Source organism: Rhinolophus sinicus, linkage group LG05, assembly GCF_036562045.2.
Source record: "Rhinolophus sinicus isolate RSC01 linkage group LG05, ASM3656204v1, whole genome shotgun sequence".
Classification (NCBI taxonomy): domain Eukaryota; kingdom Metazoa; phylum Chordata; class Mammalia; order Chiroptera; family Rhinolophidae; genus Rhinolophus; species Rhinolophus sinicus.
In genome coordinates, this window is record NC_133755.1 from 161,308,599 (window position 1) to 161,330,658 (window position 22,060).

The 22,060-nt window shown below is 35.5% G+C and overlaps 1 protein-coding gene and 1 pseudogene across 7 annotated transcripts in view; one reads left to right on the forward strand and one right to left on the reverse strand.

The window, feature by feature from the left end:
* REPS1 (RALBP1 associated Eps domain containing 1) overlaps positions 1-22,060 on the reverse strand; it is a 78,560-nt gene that overhangs the window by 33,514 nt on the left and 22,986 nt on the right. For 5 of the 7 annotated variants that reach the window (XM_019732765.2, XM_019732769.2, XM_074333637.1 and 2 more), the window contains exons 2-8: positions 9,181-9,304; positions 7,349-7,545; positions 7,061-7,214; positions 6,444-6,568; positions 5,775-5,937; positions 5,414-5,477; positions 4,153-4,307 (exon numbers count right to left, since the gene is read on the reverse strand). In XM_019732765.2, coding sequence (XP_019588324.1) covers positions 4,153-4,307; positions 5,414-5,477; positions 5,775-5,937; positions 6,444-6,568; positions 7,061-7,214; positions 7,349-7,545; positions 9,181-9,304 — 982 coding nt within the window. The remainder of the gene's footprint in view (positions 1-4,152; positions 4,308-5,413; positions 5,478-5,774; positions 5,938-6,443; positions 6,569-7,060; positions 7,215-7,348; positions 7,546-9,180; positions 9,305-22,060) is intronic. The other 2 variants (XM_019732766.2, XM_074333638.1) reach the window with 1 other exon arrangement.
* LOC141571770 (adenylate kinase isoenzyme 6-like) lies at positions 11,803-12,613 on the forward strand (annotated as a pseudogene).

A 22,060-nucleotide genomic window follows, 5' to 3' on the forward strand; every position in this document is an offset into this window, starting at 1 on the left:
CAAGAAAACTATCTCAGGAGCCATGAATAAGAGACTTCTTAAATTAAGGTACACTCATATTATGGTCTACCTTGTGTGATAAAGAATGGAATAACAACTCTATATGTGACAAAGTACAAAGATGTCCAACATTATAAGAAAAATAATCAAGGATGTATAGTGTGAACATACTTGTGTAAAAACATCTCCATGTGTTACTTGTGTAAACTTTCATATGTTAAAATTTTCTGGATGAGTACAGAGAAACTCTTAACAGTGAGCTAGTCTCAACTATAAATTTTTAGTAAACTATTCATAAAAAATCTCTACTTTTTAAAAACATTCATGTTAGAAGTACTTCTAGGAATTTAGGGATCTATGTTATACACCATATCAACAATAAGGAAAACTTGCTCAAATTTACTGTATAAAGCAGTGGTTATGGAGGAGGAGACAGAATGGGGAGCACATTCCTTTCCCTCTGTGAGCATCTCAACCACATGTTATTAAGATGCTCATGTGAGCAATGTGGTGTGAAGACAGAATAGTTTGAAAAATAAATGGTTCAGCCACTGAGCCATTTTAAAAAATGTGAATGTCTACTTATGTACTCAATTTGCACCCTGCTAGGTGCTGCGATCTAATGTAGAAGACTGATCCATTTACTGCCCGCCCTGGAGCCACTAGTCTAAGAGAGAGATGATTTCCAAATAATTGCATAAAAGACAACTTATGTAAAATTGCAACTGTGCTACAAAGAAGATTTTTTGGAGTCTGAGTTTAAAATTCAGAGCATCTCAACATGTTTTTTTCTTTACTAGCAGGTCACCTTAATCTTTTTTGTTTGATTTTAAAGAAGATAACCAATCTTAGAAGATGAACGTTCTTTCTTGAATTCAGCTTCAAAAAGCTATTTCCACAGATGAATTTTTCTAAGACAACAAAAACCATGTTTCCCTTTTTAATTACTTGAGCTATCAAATTGAGTGCTGATGTTAAATATTAAATATAATAATTCAGGTCCACATAAGTACTTCGATGTATGATCCTTAGCTATTCTGTTTTATCTGCTATTTAATCCCATAAACCTGTTCAAATGATTTTGGAAAAAAATCCGTGTCTACCCCGCCTATGTTTGTGTGCCTACAGAAAGCCTAGCTTGCTACTCAAAGCAACTATAACTCAAGTCACCACTATTCACTACCTATTTTTCTATAAGAGTTATTTAAATTGTAAATACAGAATTCTTGTGGAATTAGTATTTTAGTAGGTCCCAATGTCACAAACATAACAAAAGACTCTATTTTCAAAAGTAGAAATATGTCAAGAATAAAGAAGTTGTGGTATCTATACACAGTGGAATACTATTCTGCCATAAGAAAAGATGAAATAGTACCATTTGTAACAACATGAATGGATCTTGAGATTATAATGCTAAGCAAAGTAAGTCAGACAGAAAAAAGTACAGAAACACATGATTTCACTGATATGTGGTATATAAAACTGAAAACAACAAAAGAACAAGACAAACAAATGAAGAAACAAAAACTCATAGACACAGACAATAGTTTAGTGGTTACCAGAGGGTAAGGGGGGATGAGGTTAGTGATAAATGAGGGTAAACGGGGTCAAATAAATGGTGATGGAAGGAGAACTGACCCTGGGTGATGAACACACAATGTGAGATATAGATAATGCATTACCGAATTGTACACGTGAAATCTATGTAACTTTACTAACAATTGTTACCCCAATAAACTTTAAATAAAAAAAAAAAAGAAAGAAATATGTCAAGAAAAATAGCCTACTTTAAATATGGCACACATTTAGCATTAATTCACTCAGCAATTATTTACTGAACAACTTAGTTCATGCCTGACAAAGTATTAGAGCCTGAGGATATGACAATGAACATGACACATTTCGAACTGTAGTGGTAGAAAGAGGAAAAAATAGGATTCAGTGTGATGGGTACCACAATGAGCAGCACACAGGAGATGCTATGAGAGACCAGCGCAGACAGACACTACCTTTGTAAATCAGAAAGGCGCCATGGGGGGATATTTATTATAAATTTTCAGGTCAGCCAAAAGAAACTGGGTGTTTCCTTTCAACTGTGAACTTCTAAAAACACAGCTATTTAAAAGGATTTTTTAAAGATACTGATTGATCCAGTGTCACATGATAATTTCTATATTCAAAGGACTTTGTGTGATATGAATCTCAGGATTATGAATGATAGCTGGGAGAAAAAAGATTAATCAGTTCTCCCATCCCCAAATTAACAAAACTCCAAATTTATCATTTGTAAGTAGGCAAAACAGATTTGAAATCTAGTATCGCGTAGTCAAATGTTTACAATAAATTTCATAAGAAAACCGTATAGATTATATCTGAGTCTTTGACACCTTTAAAATTATAGTTAGAGCAATAGTGTACAGATATGTGCAAACAATCAGAGTTGAGTCTTTGCTAAACAGATCTAACAAGTGTAAAAGGACAAATTCCCAGAAAAGAACTTCTACTTGAATCATCACCCTTAAAATTTAGGCAGTAGATCAAGTTTACAAAGAACCAGATTTTATTTAAATTAAATAAAAGAAAAAAAAGACTACATGCAAAAGCCAGATTCACCAATCTGAATGCAACAGGTAACAGAATCAGACAAGTCTTTAGAAAATGATGTACAACAGAATAAGCTTGACTTAAATTATTTTCTTGTATTACTATGCTAAAGGCATAGAAAAACTCTAGATAAAAAGTCTAATTTTTAAATCAATGATACAGCAAGTCTGTAGCTACTACAACTTTTTCCCTTTTGGCTACTAGCAAATAAAGTAAACACAGAATTCTTTTCATTTATTTCTTAATTAGGTAAATCAAAGTACTTTGAAAGCAAAACTGCCCAGCAAAAATATTTAGCTTTCAGCTCAAGTTAGAGGTTAACTGATGCCTAATAACTACCTGAAATGGTCAGGAAAATCCTAGGATTCTCATAGGATGTTTCTAAAAAACTACAACCAATGCTAAATTTTTAAATCAACGTATTGGTTGATAAAAGGTCCTGAAACATGAATGGCAGTGAATCCACATTTCAGGTGGAGAAACAAAGAAAAAATTAGAATAAATGCTTAGAACTTGCCCAGGGTCACAGGAGTAATTAGCAAAACTAGAAGCACACTCAGATTCTTGACTCCAAGGAGACTGTTATCTTTGTAATAATATGTAATGATAATAACATGCACACGATTACCTGTGTATTAGGTTAGTGCAAAAGTACTTTTTGCAATTTTTTAACCTTTTAAACCACAATTACTTTTGCATCAACCTAATAATTTAGGCAATAAAGTCAGATCATATGCATTTCGGGGTTAAATAGATATTGCCTAATAAACGAATGCAATTTTAAGAGTCAAATTCTGTTTTAACTTCTCTTTCAAAAGTATGAAATTCCTTCCATCACAATATCCAAGAGAGAATTTAGACAGAAAAACCAAAGACAATAATTTAGTTTTAAGTCGGCTCATTAATTTAACATTAGATTTCTTTTTATTCATTCAGAATTTAAGAAAAACATACTGTTTTTTTACTCCTTATATTCTTGTTTCCTTTAAAATAAAACTACCAGGTAATACAAGCACTTACAGAAGCAGTCTTATAAACATGATAACAATATAGCATTATCCATACCAAACACAAAATTTCCGATTTCTTTCAAGTCTGAAGAAATTGGCTTTTTAAAGGAAAATGCTCATGGACTGCAAAGGTCTAATGATAAACCAGGCATTTCCCTTCAACAAATTAAGATGCATTAAAAGGAAAAATGCTGATAATGAAGACAGGCTATTTACTCACGTCAGACAATATAAAATGCGATTAAAGGATGGCAAAATAACAAGACACCATGAAATGCTCTCCTATCTCAGCAAGTCACAGTGTAAAGTAAAATAGTGGCATATACGAGTATTCTTTCTCTCTGTTTAAAGTTGACTAAATAAGACAAGCCATTAATCCAAGTTCAGCCTGCACATCTTATTCTGATGGCAAATCTATGTGATCTTGAAATGTCTATGCTTTTAAGCTAAGGTATAACACCTATCTTGATTTTGCTTTAAGAACTAAGTGTTATTTATCAAGGCATGCATTCAGGTCTCTTCGAGCCCCTGCTCTTACCTGTTGAATCTTCCAAATCAATCAGTTTGGGCATTAAACTTTCAGGGAGTTTTTCTGGTAAGTCATAACCATTCTTCCTAGCAACTACCAGATGAAAAGCAGCACAAAACTCATCCAGTGTCAATGCTCCATCTTTATCAAAGTCTGAGAGTTCCCTAGAAGAAAAACTTGTTATGAATATAACCATATTTTGCTTTGGATCCCTTTATGTCTCAAAAAGAAGAGAAATTCTCTCTCAGAAAAAGTGCAAATCATCAATAATTAAAAAAAACACCATAGATGGGAAGATGTGTAACAAAGCAAATATGGCAAAACTGTTAACTGTTGAATCTAGGTGGTGGGTTGGGTGGTTCAAGGCACAATTCTTTAAACTTTTCTATATGCTTGAAGTTTTTGATAATAAAATGCTGAAAAAGAGCCCCCCAAAATAAGATCACCAATGTATTTTTAGCAACAGGATTTAGTTAAAGTAAGGTTTATTTAATAAGTCACTGAAATTTTTTAAAACTGTTTTTATTGCTATTATAGGTCTACATGTATGTACTTTAAAGCAGCCAACAGAATTACAAGACTTGATACGAAAAGACAATAGCCCCACCCTGCCATCCATCCATTTCCTAGATGCATTTTGTATTTATCACCTTAAAATATAAATAGCATGTATATAATGCAAGTTCTTCATTGTTCAGTTTTATGCATTATCCACCCCCCTCCTACTATATAGCACTCTGTACTACTAAACACCCTATTAACAAAATTTAGGATACAGAAATCTGTTTATATAAAGCTTATGTTTATGTTTATATTGTTTATCTGATAATTGTTTTTGAAAAGTAATTGGTGATTGTAATTTGTATTTTAATGTCTAGTTCCAACTACATAGCAACTATCATGAGGCTTAGTCTGTATTTAAATAGGTGGTAAGCATTGTTCTTAAGCTCATGGCTCCTACAGGACTTACTAAACTTGTTTAAAACCAAATGAGATAAACATAACCACGTATGAGCAAAAGAAACAGCTGATACAGCTTAAAGAATTTTAGCACTTTTTAAAGAACTACTCTATCGGTATCGCTTAATTATTTTCTAGAGAGTGAGGTCTCCCTCTCTGAAGCTGACTATTTTAAGGCAATACTGGGTTCTTTAACAACATTCCTGAAAAAAGTTACTTTAATAGTTTGCTTTTTAAGGTTTAAATATCTACCCGCTGAAAACTCCTTTGAAACAACCTACATGACCAATTAATAACATGCCACACTTACCAAATATGAGAAAGTTCAAGAATAGGAAGCTTTGATTTTGTAAAAAACTCTTTAGCTGCAGATCCTGAAATATTAAAACAGTGTTGTTTAGTGTTATTTTGAATGTACAGATCCAAGAATAAAATGTGGTAAAAGTCTTAAGACTTTTTTCACTGGAAAAAAGGTAACCTTAACAAGTGTGTATGACATATACATGTCATAATCTCCACTGATTATAAATATTTTTTTGGCCAAACAATTTAAGCATTATCTTTTATAATTTCTGACCAAATAAAACCATAGTCTTTTCATAGTCTTTTGAGATTATGAAATTGAGACTTTGAACTGTCCATTTAGAAGAATTTGTTTTTTAACAACTCACCTGGAATAAATCCGTTTAGATCAGGCTGAATGGTTTTAAACTGATTTACATAATACTGTCTTTGTTCATCTGTTATTTTCCAGGGATCATCATAACTACTGGATTGCCTACGAATTTCATTGGCAGTTGTAGCTGATGCTACAGTTCGTACTGTTGTCTGGTCCTGTAATGAAACATTTTTTCCTCAGTACAGTATCTATCTATATGATTATATGGACCAAGATTGCTAGGCTACTTATCTTTGAAAGTAAAACTTACTTTTTGTGGATATTTAAAATATAAGAAGTCTTCACAAACTCATCAGCACACTGCGTATTTATAGCCAGGTTATTGAATGTTTTTGGACAATGATTATTTAAATGTGTAGAATGACAGCAATATGCAAGCAACAGAAAGTTATGAAAACGTGCTAAGAAAGCCAAGCAAATATATTCCTAGATGCCGAAGCCTTTCAAAAGTTCACTAAGGAATCAGAAAGAAAATCAGCCAAAACTTTTAGTGAAACATTCCAACGATAAGACTTGAAGAAAAGGCATAGTTTTTAAAAAAATATATATAAAAGAATGAACTTGCATTTATAAAATGTGCAACAGCAAAATATGAAAACAATGATTGCAGCAATATTCTGAATGAAGCAAATAAAAATGCAATACCAATAAAATGTCACACCTGGACAGAAGCAGGATGCATGGTTAAAAGAGTACTGGTTGGTGGAGTATCTGCAAAACTGACCCAGTTTTCTTGAGGTGGAGGTGGAGAATGTCCCGACCACACGGCATCACCGGCAGAAGAACCTAAAAGCAGAATGTTACCGGTAAACATGGTGACTCACTTCTGAAGAAAATTAAGTTACTATTATTGTAACAATTCACTACACACATACTATAAAAGTTCTTTCAACCTCTAACATTGAAGAAATGTTAATTTCCACAATGGAATACTTTGTCAGTTTAAAATTATATCTCATTGAAATCTTTAAGTTGTTATTGTGATTTCCTTGTCAATACTAAACTAATATATAACCTATATTCTGAGAAATATTCATTTTACCTTCAGACAATCTGGTATCTATCAACTTTTGTCTAAGCATCACAGATATAAGCAAATGCAATTACCACTGTTCAAACTGATATATCTACTTACAAATTTTCATAGTTGGTTTTTGCTTCTATTTAATTTTTAACTAAAAATTGTCTTGTAGGCAACTCTTAAAGTAATGTTATCAAGTGTCCTTCAATTCACAACCTATAATAAGTGAATGTTACTTCTAAAGAACTTCTAATTACCTGATTGTGCTTCACCAAAGGGAGACCAAAATGGCCCTGGTCCCGTAAGAGGCCTCTCACTACTTCCTCCACTGGGATGACGGTTGTGCTTCCTCCATGTGTGTGGAGAAGTTGGTGGGGACTGCTGTGGTGAAACTACTGGAGATGCAGGTTCCTAGGAAGAATATTTTTATTTTTAAATTTAAATTTTAAGGCAACATTTTCATTATTAAGGCACTCAGTACATGTTTTTGTGTAAGCATCTACATAGGATGTCAACTGATAATACTGACATGCACTAGACTCTACCTGTTGATCTGCAGATGTACGCGGCTGGACAGTGTCATGGCTTGTGGAGCCTTTCTTCACTTGTCCCCTGCCAGGTGGTGGGGGAATCACACCAGAATAAGACCCTTGATTTTCAGAATCTGAAGAATATGAGGCTGCATGACGAGATTCCTGTTCATTCTTTGAAGCGACGAATCTTGGCAGAGGAAGATCCTTTACTGTTAACCAAAAAAATAATGATTACTTCAAAATAAAAAAGGACACACACATTAATAACTGAAATAAGAGATGAATTAGATACTAGAAAGAGTTTTTGCAAAAACTGATAAACAGACACGAAATGTCTATCACTACAAAATTTAGACCAGCATCTCCTTTAGATTTTTACAGGAAACTCTAACCTAGAAAGAAGTAGTAACACCAAATTGTCTTTCTAAGGAGTTTTAACAATAGGTGTAGTAAATGTCTATTGCATGACTGGGTCCTATGCTTGTACTTTACATTTATCTCATCTCATAACCATATCAACACTGCAAAATCCCTATTTTACAGATAAGGAAAGTAAGGCACCGAGATGCCTCAGTTTAGTAACTGACAGGTTCTAAACCCAGGTCAGTCTGACCCCAAAGCCTAGGCTATTTCTGCTTAGATTCTCTCAAGTAAGATGTCAGAGTTCTAAGTAAAGCACAGAATATGTCAATAAGTTTGAGATTAGATTAATGTAGATACTTGCATGGCAGAAATTCCTAAAAAGATCTCACTGTTCACCTACAAGAACACAATACAAGATGTTCAATCTATATCCACTTTAGTCTGGCTTATTTCACTCCTACAGGCAGATAGTATCTATTCAATTTTAAATAGAAAAGAAAAATAAAAGACTGAACTTGGCAGTAACTCATACATCTAGATAGAATACAGCAGCAGAATAATTTTTAGAAGAAAGTATAGTTCCCTCCACTATGATTAGCTACATCTCTCCTTAGGATCTCCTCACTAAGGAGAGAAAATATTAAGCTTATTCAGTATTTGTGTGAAAGAATTCAAAACTATCTGAAAATAATATAAACTTCCAACTCTTGATGAATAATATGTGGCAAACCAGAGGTCCACAATGAAAACCTCCCGCTGACAAATAAAGTGAGCTGGTACTTAAAACTACTGTATAAAAATTCTAGCATTACAAAAAAAACCTCAAGTTTTCTCTTTCCTCTTTTCCTTATGAAAACCACTGAACTCTCTGCATTTAAGTGCCTACCTTACAGAATTTCCATCTACTTCAACATCAAAAAGTCTCCAAATAACAGAAAAACTAATTATTCTAGGTGACACTTATAAGGCAGTCCGATGTCTGTAACTAGGTTTTAGTCAATATTTTAATATTGTCTCTATCAATCAGAAAGCTTTGATTAACTAATACTTTCTAATTTTATATGGCGCTTTTCATAGCCTTCCCAAACAAAACATAAAGTATAATGTGGCTTTATACTTAGTAGAAAAGAATATGAAGAAAGCATATATAAAGATGGTCACTGCAATTCATCATCTACCTTGAAAAAAATTATTCACCTAAAATATGAAGCAGTTCTTAGTGAATTTATTCCAAAAAAGTCACAATTTTAACAGTTTTTATATCATCAAATATGTATAAAGTACATATCTGTCATAACATTTTAGATAATTTTCTAATATTCACAAATAAAAAAAGCATGGAGAGAATAAAGTTATGACACTTTACTCAAGGTCACAAATTTTACTGTAATGTCAGAAAGACTCAACAGTTCTACTAACTTTACTTCACTTGTGATTACAAGTCTATTTTAATTTCACTTACTAATGTATCCCATATTTACCTGTATTAATACTTTCTACTCTTAAAGGGAAACCAGATTGGGCAACAGCTACAAGTTTCAAAGCAATATAGAACTGACTTCTTCCAAAATAACCAAGTCTTGTTGCACCACAAAGCTCCATAATCTGTAAAAGAACACAATTTAACATTAAGATTTATGTTAATAATTTTCTAAATAAGCAACTAACTTCTGTTGATAACTTCTCTAAAATACATAGTTGACATATGGTATATTACTCTCAACAGACAACCAACTTCCTCAAGTTTCAGGTTTATATGACTGAAAATAAAAAGGCACCGACCTTACAATAAGAAGGCCATTGTTCTCCTACTTATTAAAATACATGTAATAAGCAATTTTATTAGAATAACTATTTTTTAAGTCATATTTTGTAGAAATAATGTACCATCCATCCACTCTTCTTCAAAAACACTGGGCATACAACAGGGCCATGTAACTAATGGATTATTATGCAGCCATTTAAAGTAACAGTCATAAAATGACATTGAGTGGAAGAAATCAGGACACATAATTTTAACCACATAAACACAAATTTGGAAACTATATATATATGTCTATATATATATATATAAATTCTATCTCAATTATATCTATCTATCTAAATTATCTAATCTAAATTCTATCTATCTAAATTATATATGTACATAAATTCTATCAGCAAGTGAGATTAACAGTAGACTTTTCCTCTTGTTTTTTAATGTGGTTATATTCTTTCCTTTAAAACAACAATTTTTGTTTGCTTTGTTTTTTTTTAAAGCATTAAGGCTTTCAAGGATCTATATAATCATTCTAATAATTCAACTAATATTTCTAGACTGGCTACAGCAATTAAGTGTTAGACTAGAAAAGAGAATTTCAGGTTACAAAATTGTAATTCCGAAAGCTGGAGTAGATGTTTACTATACAGACATTAAAATTTTAATATAGGGCGGGCCCAGTGGCTCAGGTGGTTGGAGCGCCGTGCTCCTAAAGCGAGGTCGCTAGTTCGATTCCCACATGGGCCAGTGAGCTGGGCTCTCCCTGGAGCTGGGCTGCCGTGAGCTGCCTTTGGCTGCCTTGGGCTACCAGGAGCAGCCGACAGCCAGCGTGAGTGGTGGGCTGCCGTGAGCTGCTGACCGCCTCAGCCCGGGGAGCACAAGGCTCATAATACCAGCATGGGCCAGGGAGCTGTGTCCTACACAACTAGACTGAGAAACAACGGCTTGAACCAGAGTGGGGGGAGAGGCGGAAGAAGGGGAAAAAATAATTTAAAAAATTAAAACTTTTAAATAAGCACTAAGTATCCTTGTCTCAACTTCTCAAAAACTAAATTCTTGTAGAAAGGAAGCATATTTAGTTTTCTTTTCCCCAAAATACTAAAAAGAAATTTAAGGTACCTCAGACGTTGTGATACTAAGTCAGAAGTAAATTATGTATTTACTAGGAGTGCAAAACAGCACCCACCAGCGGTTAAGCCATGTATTGCAATAAGTGCAGCAATAACCATTTGTTTACATGCACAAGACATTTTTGCTGTGATTGATCAGGACTGGAAGAAGTTCCTGTTTCTGCCACTAAAGGGGTATCACTTATGTGAAATTTAAAATGGCAAGAAGGATACAGAGGCAGGCTTGCAAAGGAACTCTGAGGAAAAGGAAGGCCGAGAGTTAAGAAAGGAAGGCTATGTAGGCATTTTGTTAGTATTGTCCTTATCCACTACCCTTTTCTGCCCACTTGACGCCCCTTAAGGAATCATTACACATCTTAGATGTTTTTGTTTATAAAACAAAGCATCTAAAATATGCCAAGTATATGCTAGCTAAAGGGAGGATCTGAAAAAAATGACACTGCACTGTTTATTATCCCTGTTACATCTGTTTTAGGTACCTGCGGGACACTAAAGGGGCGATACCCAGGGAACAATTAGCACGCAGAGGTAGAATTCAGGAGGGGGAACATGCTGAGGAAATGGGCTCAGTATTTGGGGAGCAGGCAATAGGTGACAACTGCAGCTGTGGGAGAGAGACTGCCCGCAAGCCCAGAGCAGTGAAAGGAAACTAGAGAACACCAAAACCCACAGGGCAGGTGTAAGAAGAAATTTATGAAAGAGCAGGAGAAAAAAGTACCCAAAGAAGAAGCAAACTAAACTTACTACAAGAACAAAATAGATAAAATTAATTATGGAATAACCATATATGAGAAAACTATACAGCCTTTAAAACTCACTGCTTACAGTATTAATATAATGAAAACAAAAAGCAGGATATAAAGCAGTATATAAATAAGTATAACCCCAATTTTATTAAGATATGTACACATAAATGGCAATGAATATGCCAGTGATTATTTCTGGGTGCTGACATTAAGGGATATTTCTGTTTTCTTTACAATAGTCTGTATTTACTCCAAAACTATGAAATATAATGAGAAAATTGATCATTTCCAAAAATGAGACATAGTGGAGGCAAATAAAAAAGGGAGAAAAATGCACTCTGCACTTTGCAATTTGGGTTTTGTCGCTTGAGTACTTCTGGAGATGTGGTAGCATAAAATATAGTTTGCAATGGGTTAAAGAATAAACAGGAGGAATTTAAGTGGAAAGCAGGTACTGAACAGGTTAAGATGCCTGACTCTGAAACAAAGTTTAGATGGGTAAGTTTGCTTCTCCCTAAGTCTCAGAGCCAGTCAGTGGAAGAACTGCCACTAGAAAGTGTCACTGATTGTCTCTCTAAATTGGAGAGGGTACAAACTGAAGAGAGGAGGAAAGGAGCTGTGAGATACAGTTTACAAAAATAATTTCTGATGAAACAGTATCAAAAGGTCTGATTTATCATCACAATCTTGAGAAATAGAATAAATTTGTCTCTACCGAATTATTTAGGGAGGTTCCCAGAGCGGATGCGGTGAGGACCACGTTGCTTTGGAACATCCTGCTCACCATAGGGCAGGGGTTTGAAAAACCACACTAGGTAAAGAACTTTCAAGATCAGGACTGACATACATTAATGGGGGTGATTTAGCTCGAGAAGGGCAGCTATACAATGGCTGTGATGAAGAGTATGACTGCCCCACTTTAGATGAAGACAGAGTAGTTGATGAGTTAGAAAACCACATGAGTGAACGTGGAGTTATTGTTAATTACCATGGTTGTGATTTCTTCCCTGAATGCTGGTTTCACATAGTTTCAGCACAAAAGTGCTGAAAACAGTAACAGTGTATTGTACAAAAGAGTTGAAACAAGGGGTTATAATGAGAAGAAACTAAAAGATAATATTCAATGTGAAAATTTTCAAGTTCTTTATGAAGAAGCGTTAGCATCCTCCAAGGAAGAAATAGTGCATCGGCTGCCAGCAATAAACCAGGAGACCTAGAGGACAATACCAATCAGATATTGAAATAGATTGAGCAATGGATCAAAGATCATAGCTCTTGATTTACAAGACTGGCGACTTTACAATCACGCTTCATATTTCTCTGCCCACATCATATAAATTGTCCAATTATCAGTAAAACTTTTTTATTAAAATTGTGCTGCAGAGCAGGTGGATAGTATAAAGGTTTATGTTTAGTTTTTTTTCTCCATGAGAAAGCTAAATAATATCAAGTATAATGAATATAACATTATTAAAGATTGAGAACTGTCATCGTTTAATGCTTCAATCACTAAATAAATAAATAAATAAATAAATAAATAAATAAATAAATAAATAAATCTGACCCCCCCAAAAAAAACCAAACAACATTTGGAACAAATTCCTAAAACCGAAACTGCTGGACCACAGTATACATATACTTAAGAATGTATTAGCTATCATCAATTGCCTTTCAAAAAGGTTACTGAAATTTATTCTCCCACTGTCAATATGAGAGTGCTTGTTTCTCATCTCTTCTCCAGTAACTTGAAAAACCACTCACATACTTATCTGTATTATCTCTGGCTCCCTGTTATACAGTTCTGTATAGCTAATCCTGGGTCTGTTTTTCAATTACTTTAGCTTTATAATATTTAAAGACTGATAGGGTTATCCCAGCCCTCAATTTTTTCTCTCTTAGAATTTTCTGAGCTATTCTCATATTATTCTTCCAAATAATCTTTAGAATTATTTATCAAAATAAATTGATTTTAACTGGGACAGCAACTCATTTATAGTCTTTTTCCTAACTTTAACAAGATGACTTCCAGTGTTTTATTATTAAGCATGATACTGGCTAACACCTTTGCTATGTTAAGAAACTATCCAGCTAGTTCCACTCATCTAAGAGTTTTGTTTTGAGGTTTATATTCTCAAAAATCACAAATACAGGTTGATTTTATTGTGTGCATTTTGGGGCAAAAACTAAAAGATCATAATTTCTCTTTGGCCTACTAACATTAATAATTCTATTAATAGAATCCCTAACATTGAACCATCCTTTGATCGTGGAATGAATTCCATTATTATGGTGTATTACTTTTAAAACATAAGACTTATAAAATTTTAACCACAACCTTAAAATTGTAGCCGTGCAAAAATTTCACTTCTTTAAAATGACTTTTTCTCTTCTTTCTCCTTGATTCAAACTGGCTTGGTCTAGTCTAACTAAACACCATGACTCACTCGCTTCTTTTCCTTCCTTATCCTTCCAGCTTTGCACATACTGCACTACCACTCCCTTAGTCGCTGAGCCCTTATTAGGTCAGCATCAAACAGTCAGGAACAAAGCCTCAGTGTTGACCACAGAAACAGTTTCAGTCAAACTAACCATCTTGACCTCAGTAGTGTTTCAGCTCCAGGCCCATGAAGGCGGAAGGACCCTGCAGCATCCCCTCAAAACCACACAAAATGACGCCATAACTGACATCAGGGCTTGACGCAATGATCATCTGCCTCCTACCCTCGTGCCGACCAATAGCAGAGCCTATGACCCCAACTCCCTAAGCAAGCGTGACTAATAATCCTTCTCCTGTGTAACCTTACCACCTAGAGGCCATCGGCAGCCAGGTCTTTGAGAGCTAGCTCAGCTGTGTCTCCGGGCTTGGTGCCATTTCCTTAAACCTTTACTTTCTTTGCTGCAAACCCGTTTGCGTCTCATTTGGCTTTGATGAAGCACAAGCAAAACGAAGCCCCTTTATTTCAGTAACAAAATGATTAAGCTTTAAAATAAAAAATTAAAAGACTATATCTGAAAAGTTTGGAATTGGTGTTACATTGGCTTTGTAAACACAACTGGCAAGCTTTTTTTTTCCCTGTCTGGTCAGAAATACTTCAAATACATTAGAAATTATATGTTTCTTAAAGATTTGGAAGAATTAACCTATGACACAGGGTGAGCAGTATCTCTGACATGTGTCTCCATTTAATTCCATGTTATTCAGCTAGGTTTTCTATGTCTACAATATTTGATAATTTCCTAGAAAATCATTTATCACCTCCAAATTTTGAAATTTATTTAGTTTAACATTATTCAAAGTAGTCTCTTTCTTGGAATTGCCTCTCTCTGGTAATGGCCCCTGACTCTAAATTCCGCATACCTGGGCACTCGGTCACTCTTGCTCCAGCAGCGAGAACCACTTATGCCCTCCTTAGGACAGATTTCCAGACCCCTTCCATCAGATTCTGACTCACCTACGAAACCCAGGGCCAGCTAGTGGTGGCCATATACATATCGCTGACGGTTACGGAAAACTACTACACTTTATTTCCTTAACATTAATAAAATTTACATGCTCGTGGTAAAATTAATAAAATGTACTTAAGGATACAGAATTAAAAGTTCCTACAATTCCCATCAGAAATAATTCCTTTCAGGTGTTCTTCTAATTTTTTCTATATGTATATAAACACATGAGCACATATATGTAATACATACTTTTTACAAATATACCGTATATGATTTTTTCACATATTACTCAAAGATCTTTTTATATCAGTATGTATATCTCTTTCATTTTTTAAATATAGCATTATAAATAATGCCATAAACATTCCTGTGCATGTACCTTTGTGTACTTGTACAACTGTAGAACAAATTTCTGGAAATGGAATACGTTTTAAAATGTAACATAATCAAATACTACAAATTCTGAATGACTGTAACATCTCAATGACCAGCACAGGATTCTGGTTGCCAGGTCTGAGTGAGAGAAAGGTCAAAGTTTCCATTAACTTTGCTGGCTTCACAATAAAGGAATTATCAGCCCAAAATAGTCAGTATTGATTTCTTTTCTGAGTGCACTGTTCCATAATATTTACCAAAAAGCCACCAACATCTAAGAAGAAAAGATAAACTAGGTTGTAGTTCATTTTAATACCTAAGCAGATGGAGTCATACCTAATGCAGTAAGTGGAAGAAATTAGTGCCCAGAACACCCATGGAAAAGAATCAATATGCCCGCGAAATGCAAAGACACCCAGAAAAGCGAGGTGACTGCAGGTGAGACAGGGAGAGAGGTAAAGACCCTTATCGCTACAGTTGCTCATACAATACTAGCAACCTGACTTTACCCTCCAACCAAAAACCAACAAAAACCTGGAAGTAGAGCTCTAAAAAATGAAATTTCAGGGAAGTACTATGATGGCTGCTGCAGACAGGGGTTGCTGCCCCAGAGAGAAGCTTGTTTCTAGCATTTAGTAGCCCAGTTTGAGAGTCAGCATCCAACCCATTCCTAAAGCGAGGCAGCCTTTTGAGGAGCTATGCCCAAACACACAGAACTCAGTTCTTCTATTGCCTCATTAAACACAAATGGTTACCAAAGATCAACAAGCAACTGAGCAAAGCCAGCAAAGTCTACAAAATGAATGAGAACTGCCAATTTTACAATCACGAAGGAAAAACTCTGAGGGAAAGACATTAATTCAGGAATGAAAACACTTAAAATACTCTAATGAGTACCCTGTGACAGACTTAAGGCAATATTGCATCCATAAAACAAGAACATGAGACTATGAAAAAGGGACAATCAGAGAATAAGATGTATGGAAATATACAAAGCTCAGCAGAAATACTAGAAGATAAAATAAAGAAAATTTTCTCCAGAAGTAGGAAGGGGAAGGATGAATTGGAAAATATGAGAGAAAAGAAACAATGAGGAATTAGAATGACCAATTTTTAATTAAAATCAGGTCTACAAAGAATGCAGGGAAAATAGGTGAGTAATAATTAAAGAACAAAAGAATTCCCCAAAGCCAAAGGACACAAGTTTTTCAGATTAAGAGAGTATAATGAGCGTTCAACACAATGGGCTAAAGAATTCTAAACGCATTTCTGTGGAACTTCAGAATAGGAAGGATAAAACAAAGATCCTAAGAGCACGGAGAAGAGGCTTAGGGGAGGAGGATGAAGGGTAAGGCAACACTTAAGAAGAAATATTAACTGAACTGGAATCACACTTCTCATCAGTAACACTGAATATCAGAAAACAATGAAGCAACATTCTAAAGGTTCTAAGGAAAAATTATTTTTAACCTAGAATTCTGTATCTGAGCTAGCATCAAGATAATGGAAAGAACAGACACTTTCATAAATACAAAAATAAAAAAAGTGTGTACCTTTGAAATCTTTCTTGGGAAAATATGTGAAGGTGTTATTCAGGAAACACCAAGAAAGTGAGGGGAAAAGCTGCAGGGTGACAGCTGTGAACGAAAAGGGGGTTATGTAGTAAACCTGACAGCTCAGGGGGTTACTTGGCAGGCCTGACAAGCTCAGTGACAGAAAGTAACCACACAAGATGATCTGATTATAAATTCCAACTGGGCAGGTCCTGGTGGGTAGTCATGCCCCAGGCCTATAGCTTCGTTAGTGAAAGGTTTAGCTTTGCCTTAAGCAAGTCCTGTCCATTGTTCCTGTGCATCTAGGTTAACAGACCTTTGAAATATCAGAGTTATCTTCTTTTTCAGACCCCTCGGAGGTGTAACCATCCTCCGGAGAGCACATGCACTAGAATCCTCACTGTCACCTTGGTGCCCGAGTACCAGCTCTACTGACCATAAATGTTAAATGTCCTGTACCCATCAATGTAAAAGAAGTATGTATCTCTCCATTTTGCTTTTTATCCAATCCTAGAGATCCACACCACCCTCCTACTTTGCTTTCTCCCACTTCCTTAATCTCCCACCAGTGGATTTCAAGTAATCTTCCTTATGTTTTCTCCTTTGATTCGAAATGTATAAAATAATTGCAAAACTGCCATTCTCCAGAGCATTTTCTCAATCTGTTGAGAGTCTGCTTCCAGAAATATCCTCAGTTTGGCTCAGATAAACTCTAATAAACTTATAAAATTCTTCTATAGGTTTGGACATTCTTATGCTGACACAACTATGCAACTGGTATACAGAGCAACAAGGTCAGATTTGAGTGACATAGCAGAAGGCGCCAGGAGTTAGGAGTTCAGAAAAAAATAAAGGGGAAGGCATGGATCTATGAAGGCAAACAGTACAGGAAAAAAAGAAAGCCAACTGAGAAATTCTAGGAGGGATAGCTGTTATAAGAATGTAATCATAATAACTAAATCTACAGTAAAAATATTTAAATCGTCATAATGTAAGTACTTTTAAATTTTCGACTTTTATATTCAATCTAAGGTCTAAAACAAATTAAACAATAAATCTAAACATATTAAATAATTAGGACTTATGGCTATAGAACAAGACATGAATGTTATCAATATTAAATATGTTAAAGTGTACCTAACAAGTTGAGAGAGGGAGGAATAAGAAAGGTAAAGAGAAAAAGATGGGCTTCTGGTTTCTGGTCTAGCACCTATGAGGCTTAGAAGTGGACACTCTGTCTTAACCAGTAAAAAACGTGAACCAACTGAAAAATCAATAACGTTTCTTAGATCCGTAAGAGAATTGAGTCCATAGAGCAAACTGCTGCCCCCCAAATTGGAGATCAATGGAAAACAAATACAGAGAATCACAGCTTACCGGAGGAGAAACCCATCAGCATTGTGAAAAATAATGTAAATGGAGACACTTCAAAATGGAGTTAGGGCTGCCATCAAAGAGAAACTGTCTTGCATGTCTTACTCCTCAAACCTTTGGGATGTTAAAAATGGGCAAAATAACCTTTTGACTGGGCTTAAAGCAGCCCTGTTTTCCAAACCACTGTTAGTTATGACTACTGAACTAATTAAAGACATTCTTTAGGATTAACATTCCTACACTAGTTTATCTCACCTACAGAAATTCCTTCCTTAGCTTATTAATACCCATAGACGTTCCTTCTGTTCAAGTAATTATTCCCGCGCCTTTCTCATAAATACCCCTCGCCTTCACCTCCTAATTGAAACCTATCGGGGTTTCTGCATGAATCAGTGCTTCCCGAATAGCTCTTCTTTTGGATCTCAAATAAATACTTGTTGCCTCACACTTTGGCTTTTTATTTTTAGGTTAACAGCATAAACCTCCTCAAAACCAGTGCCAGGAAAGGGAAGACAGAACTGTAGGCTCCGAGTGTGCAAGTAAGAGATACAACTACCAGAGGACCTAGTCACAGGGGCCCCCACAATACTGAGACTTATGTATCTCCAGGAGCTCTAACAGTTCTTACAGTAAATCCTTGTGCTTCTGGCAGGGAACCACTTTGAAATCCAGCAGAGCATTCTCTTCTTAACCAGGCCTGCCCTCAGGAAAAAGTATTTAAACAGAGCCAAACCTGCCCAGGTTTTATCAGAGCTTAACTGACCTGGGGGAAGAGAAAGCCCAACACCAGCCCATTTACCTAACTCGTCCCACCTGAAGGAGCGGAGATGGTAGGACTGAGAAGCAACTGTGAAGCTCCCAGACCAGAGGCCCCGGCTCACTAAGAGACTGGACCTAATCAGGCTACAGACGCTTCTCCACCCACCCACACACACCTTCCCATCCACCGCATGACTAAAAGCCAATTTACAGTATTTCATTAACCTAGTACATCATGTATGTCCTCCTACCAGGAAAAAAATTACAAGATATACTATAAGGCAAAACAGTAACAACAAAAAAACAACACTTTGAAGAGACAGGGCAAGCATCAGAACCACTCTCAGATACAGCAAGGATGTTGGAATTATCAGTCCAGGAATTAAAACCTACGAGGTCTGACAATTAAGTTCACGAACTCATCCTAGAAAAAGTGCTACATACCTCACTGCTGAGTATCACTACGGTCACCTTCGAAGGGCTCCCCTTGGGAAGCTATGCACAGACGCCAGTGCCTAGTCCACCCTTCAAAGCAATTTTGGAACTCTTTTTCTGGAATGGCCATCATAGCTGTCGTCGTATTACCCTTGATGTCCTGAATGTCATCAAAATGCCTTCCTTTCAATATTTCCTTTATCTTCGGTTAAAGAAAGAAATCATTGGGGGCCAGATCAGGTGAGTACGGACGGTGTTCTAATACAGTTATTTGTTTACTGGCTAAAAACTCCCTCACAGACAGTGCAGTGTGAGCTGGTGCATTGTCGTGATGCAAGAGCCATGAATTGTTGGCGAAAAGTTCAGGTCGTCTAACTTTTTCATGCAGCCATTTCAGTACCTCCAAATTAAACTTGGTTAACTGTACAGTTGGTACAAATTCATAATGAATAATCCCTCTGATATCAAAAAATGGCTAGCAACATTGTTGCAACAAGTTTGCAAACTTAATTGTCAGACCTTGTATGATTAACGTGTGAAGGACTAATGGGTAAGGTAGACAGCATGCAAGAACAAATGGGCAGTGTAAGTAGTGATGGAGATTTTAAGAAAGAACCAAATTAATGCTAGATATCAAGAACACTGTAAAAGAAATGAAGAATGCCTTTGATAGGCTTATTAGTAGACTGGAGATGGCTAAGGAAAGAATCTCGGAGCTTGAGAATATCTCAACAGTAACCTCTAAAACTGAAAACCGAAGAGGAAAAAAGATTGGATAACAAACAGAATATTCATCAACTGTGATACAACTATAAATGGTATAATATGTGTAATGAGAAGACAAGGAGAAGAGAGAAGAAATATTTGAAATGATGACTGAGAATTTCCCCAAATTAATGCCAGAAACTGAACCATGAATGCAGGAAACCAAGGTAACACAAAGCAGGAAAAATGCCAAAAAAAGTACACCTAGGTAGGCCTCTTTACAAAAATTAAGATCACAGCCCTAAATATAAAATGCAAAACTATAAAACTCTCCGAAGATAACAGAAGAAAACCTAGATGTCCTGGATATGGCAATGACCCTTTACATACACCACCAAAACCACAATCCATTAGAGAAGCAACTGATAAGCTGGACTTCTGCTCTATGAAAGACAAGATGAAAAGAATGAGAAGAAAAGAACAGGAGAAAACATTTGCAAAAGACTTACCTGATAAAGGACTGCTGTCCAAAACATACAAAGAACTCTTAAAACTCAACAATATGAAAACTAACAAACCTATTAAAATATGGGCTAAAGACCTCAACAGACACCTCACCAAAGAAAATATACAAATGGAAAATAAGAATATGAAAAGATAGCCCACATCATATGTCATCAGGGAAATGTAAATTAAAACAAGATACCACTACAAACCTATCAGAATTGCCAAAATCCGTAACACTGATAATACCAAATGCTGGTAAGGATATGGAACAAGAGAAATTCTCATTATTGTTAGTGGGAATGCAAAACTGTACAGCCAGTTTGGTGATTTCTTACAAAACTAAATATACTCTTAACATACCATATAGCAATCACGCTCCTAAACGAGTTGAAAACTTACGTCCACACAAAAACGGGCACACAAATGTTTATAGCAGCTTTATTCATAATTAGTAACACTTGGAAGAAACCAAGCTATCCTTCAGTAGGTGAATGGATAAATAAACTGGTACAGTCACTCGGAACATTATTTGGAACTAACAAAAAATGAGCTATCAAGCCATGAAAAGGTGATAATGAGGAAACTTAAATGCACATTACTAAATGAAAGAGGCCAATCGATTGCAACTATATGACATTCTGGAAAAGGCAAACTTATGGAGAAAGTAAAAAGATCAGTAGCTGCCTGGGGCAGGGGTGGGGTGGGGGGCACAAATAACCTGGAGCACAGATGATCTTTAGGGCAATGAAAACACTCCGTAGGATACCATGATGGACACATGTTATTATACATTTGTCAAAACCCACAGCATGTAAAAGAGCAAAAGTGAACCCTAATGTAAACTATGGACTTTGGGTGATTATGACGTGTCAATGAACCCCTCTGGTAGAGGCTATGCATGTATAGGGGAGCAGGGGACATGGGAAATCTCTGTACCTTCAGCTCAATTTTGCTGTGAATGTTAAACTACTCTACTAAATAAAGTCTGTTCTTGTTTTAAAAAAAAGGCATGGGCTCATATTCTCAACTGAAGTAAACAGGACAAGAAATAAGCAAATAAAATTTCAAAGGTAAGTGAGAAACTAAAAATTTTGGCAAAGAGGAATGGAAAGAAGTAGTGAAATCCTAAATGTCTAAAATTAATAAACCAAGATAAAATGGGGATTTTTTAAGAGTATAGAAGTAACCATCAAAGAAACAGTTTGATAAATTCAAAGTGGTTTCTGTAAGACACAACACTAAGAATAGGAAAAGGGGAGGAGAGGAAACTGTTGCTTTTTACATAAGCCCTTATAATCTCTTTGATTTTTTAGTCATATGCAGATATTATGATGATGAAAACCAAAAGCATACACTTAAAAGGTGTGCTAAACACAGACTCATATATTTTCAACAATGGAGATTTTGTAAACAAATTAGTACGCTGTCCTACATTGAAATTATGTACTTAGGGCGCTTAAGAAAAAGTGGAGTATTTTCCTTTCACCTAATGCAATAATGCTATTTAACAAAGCTTTTGTTTTGTTCTTTTCTTTTTAATGATTTGTGACTTTTTCCTTATTGCCAAGTTC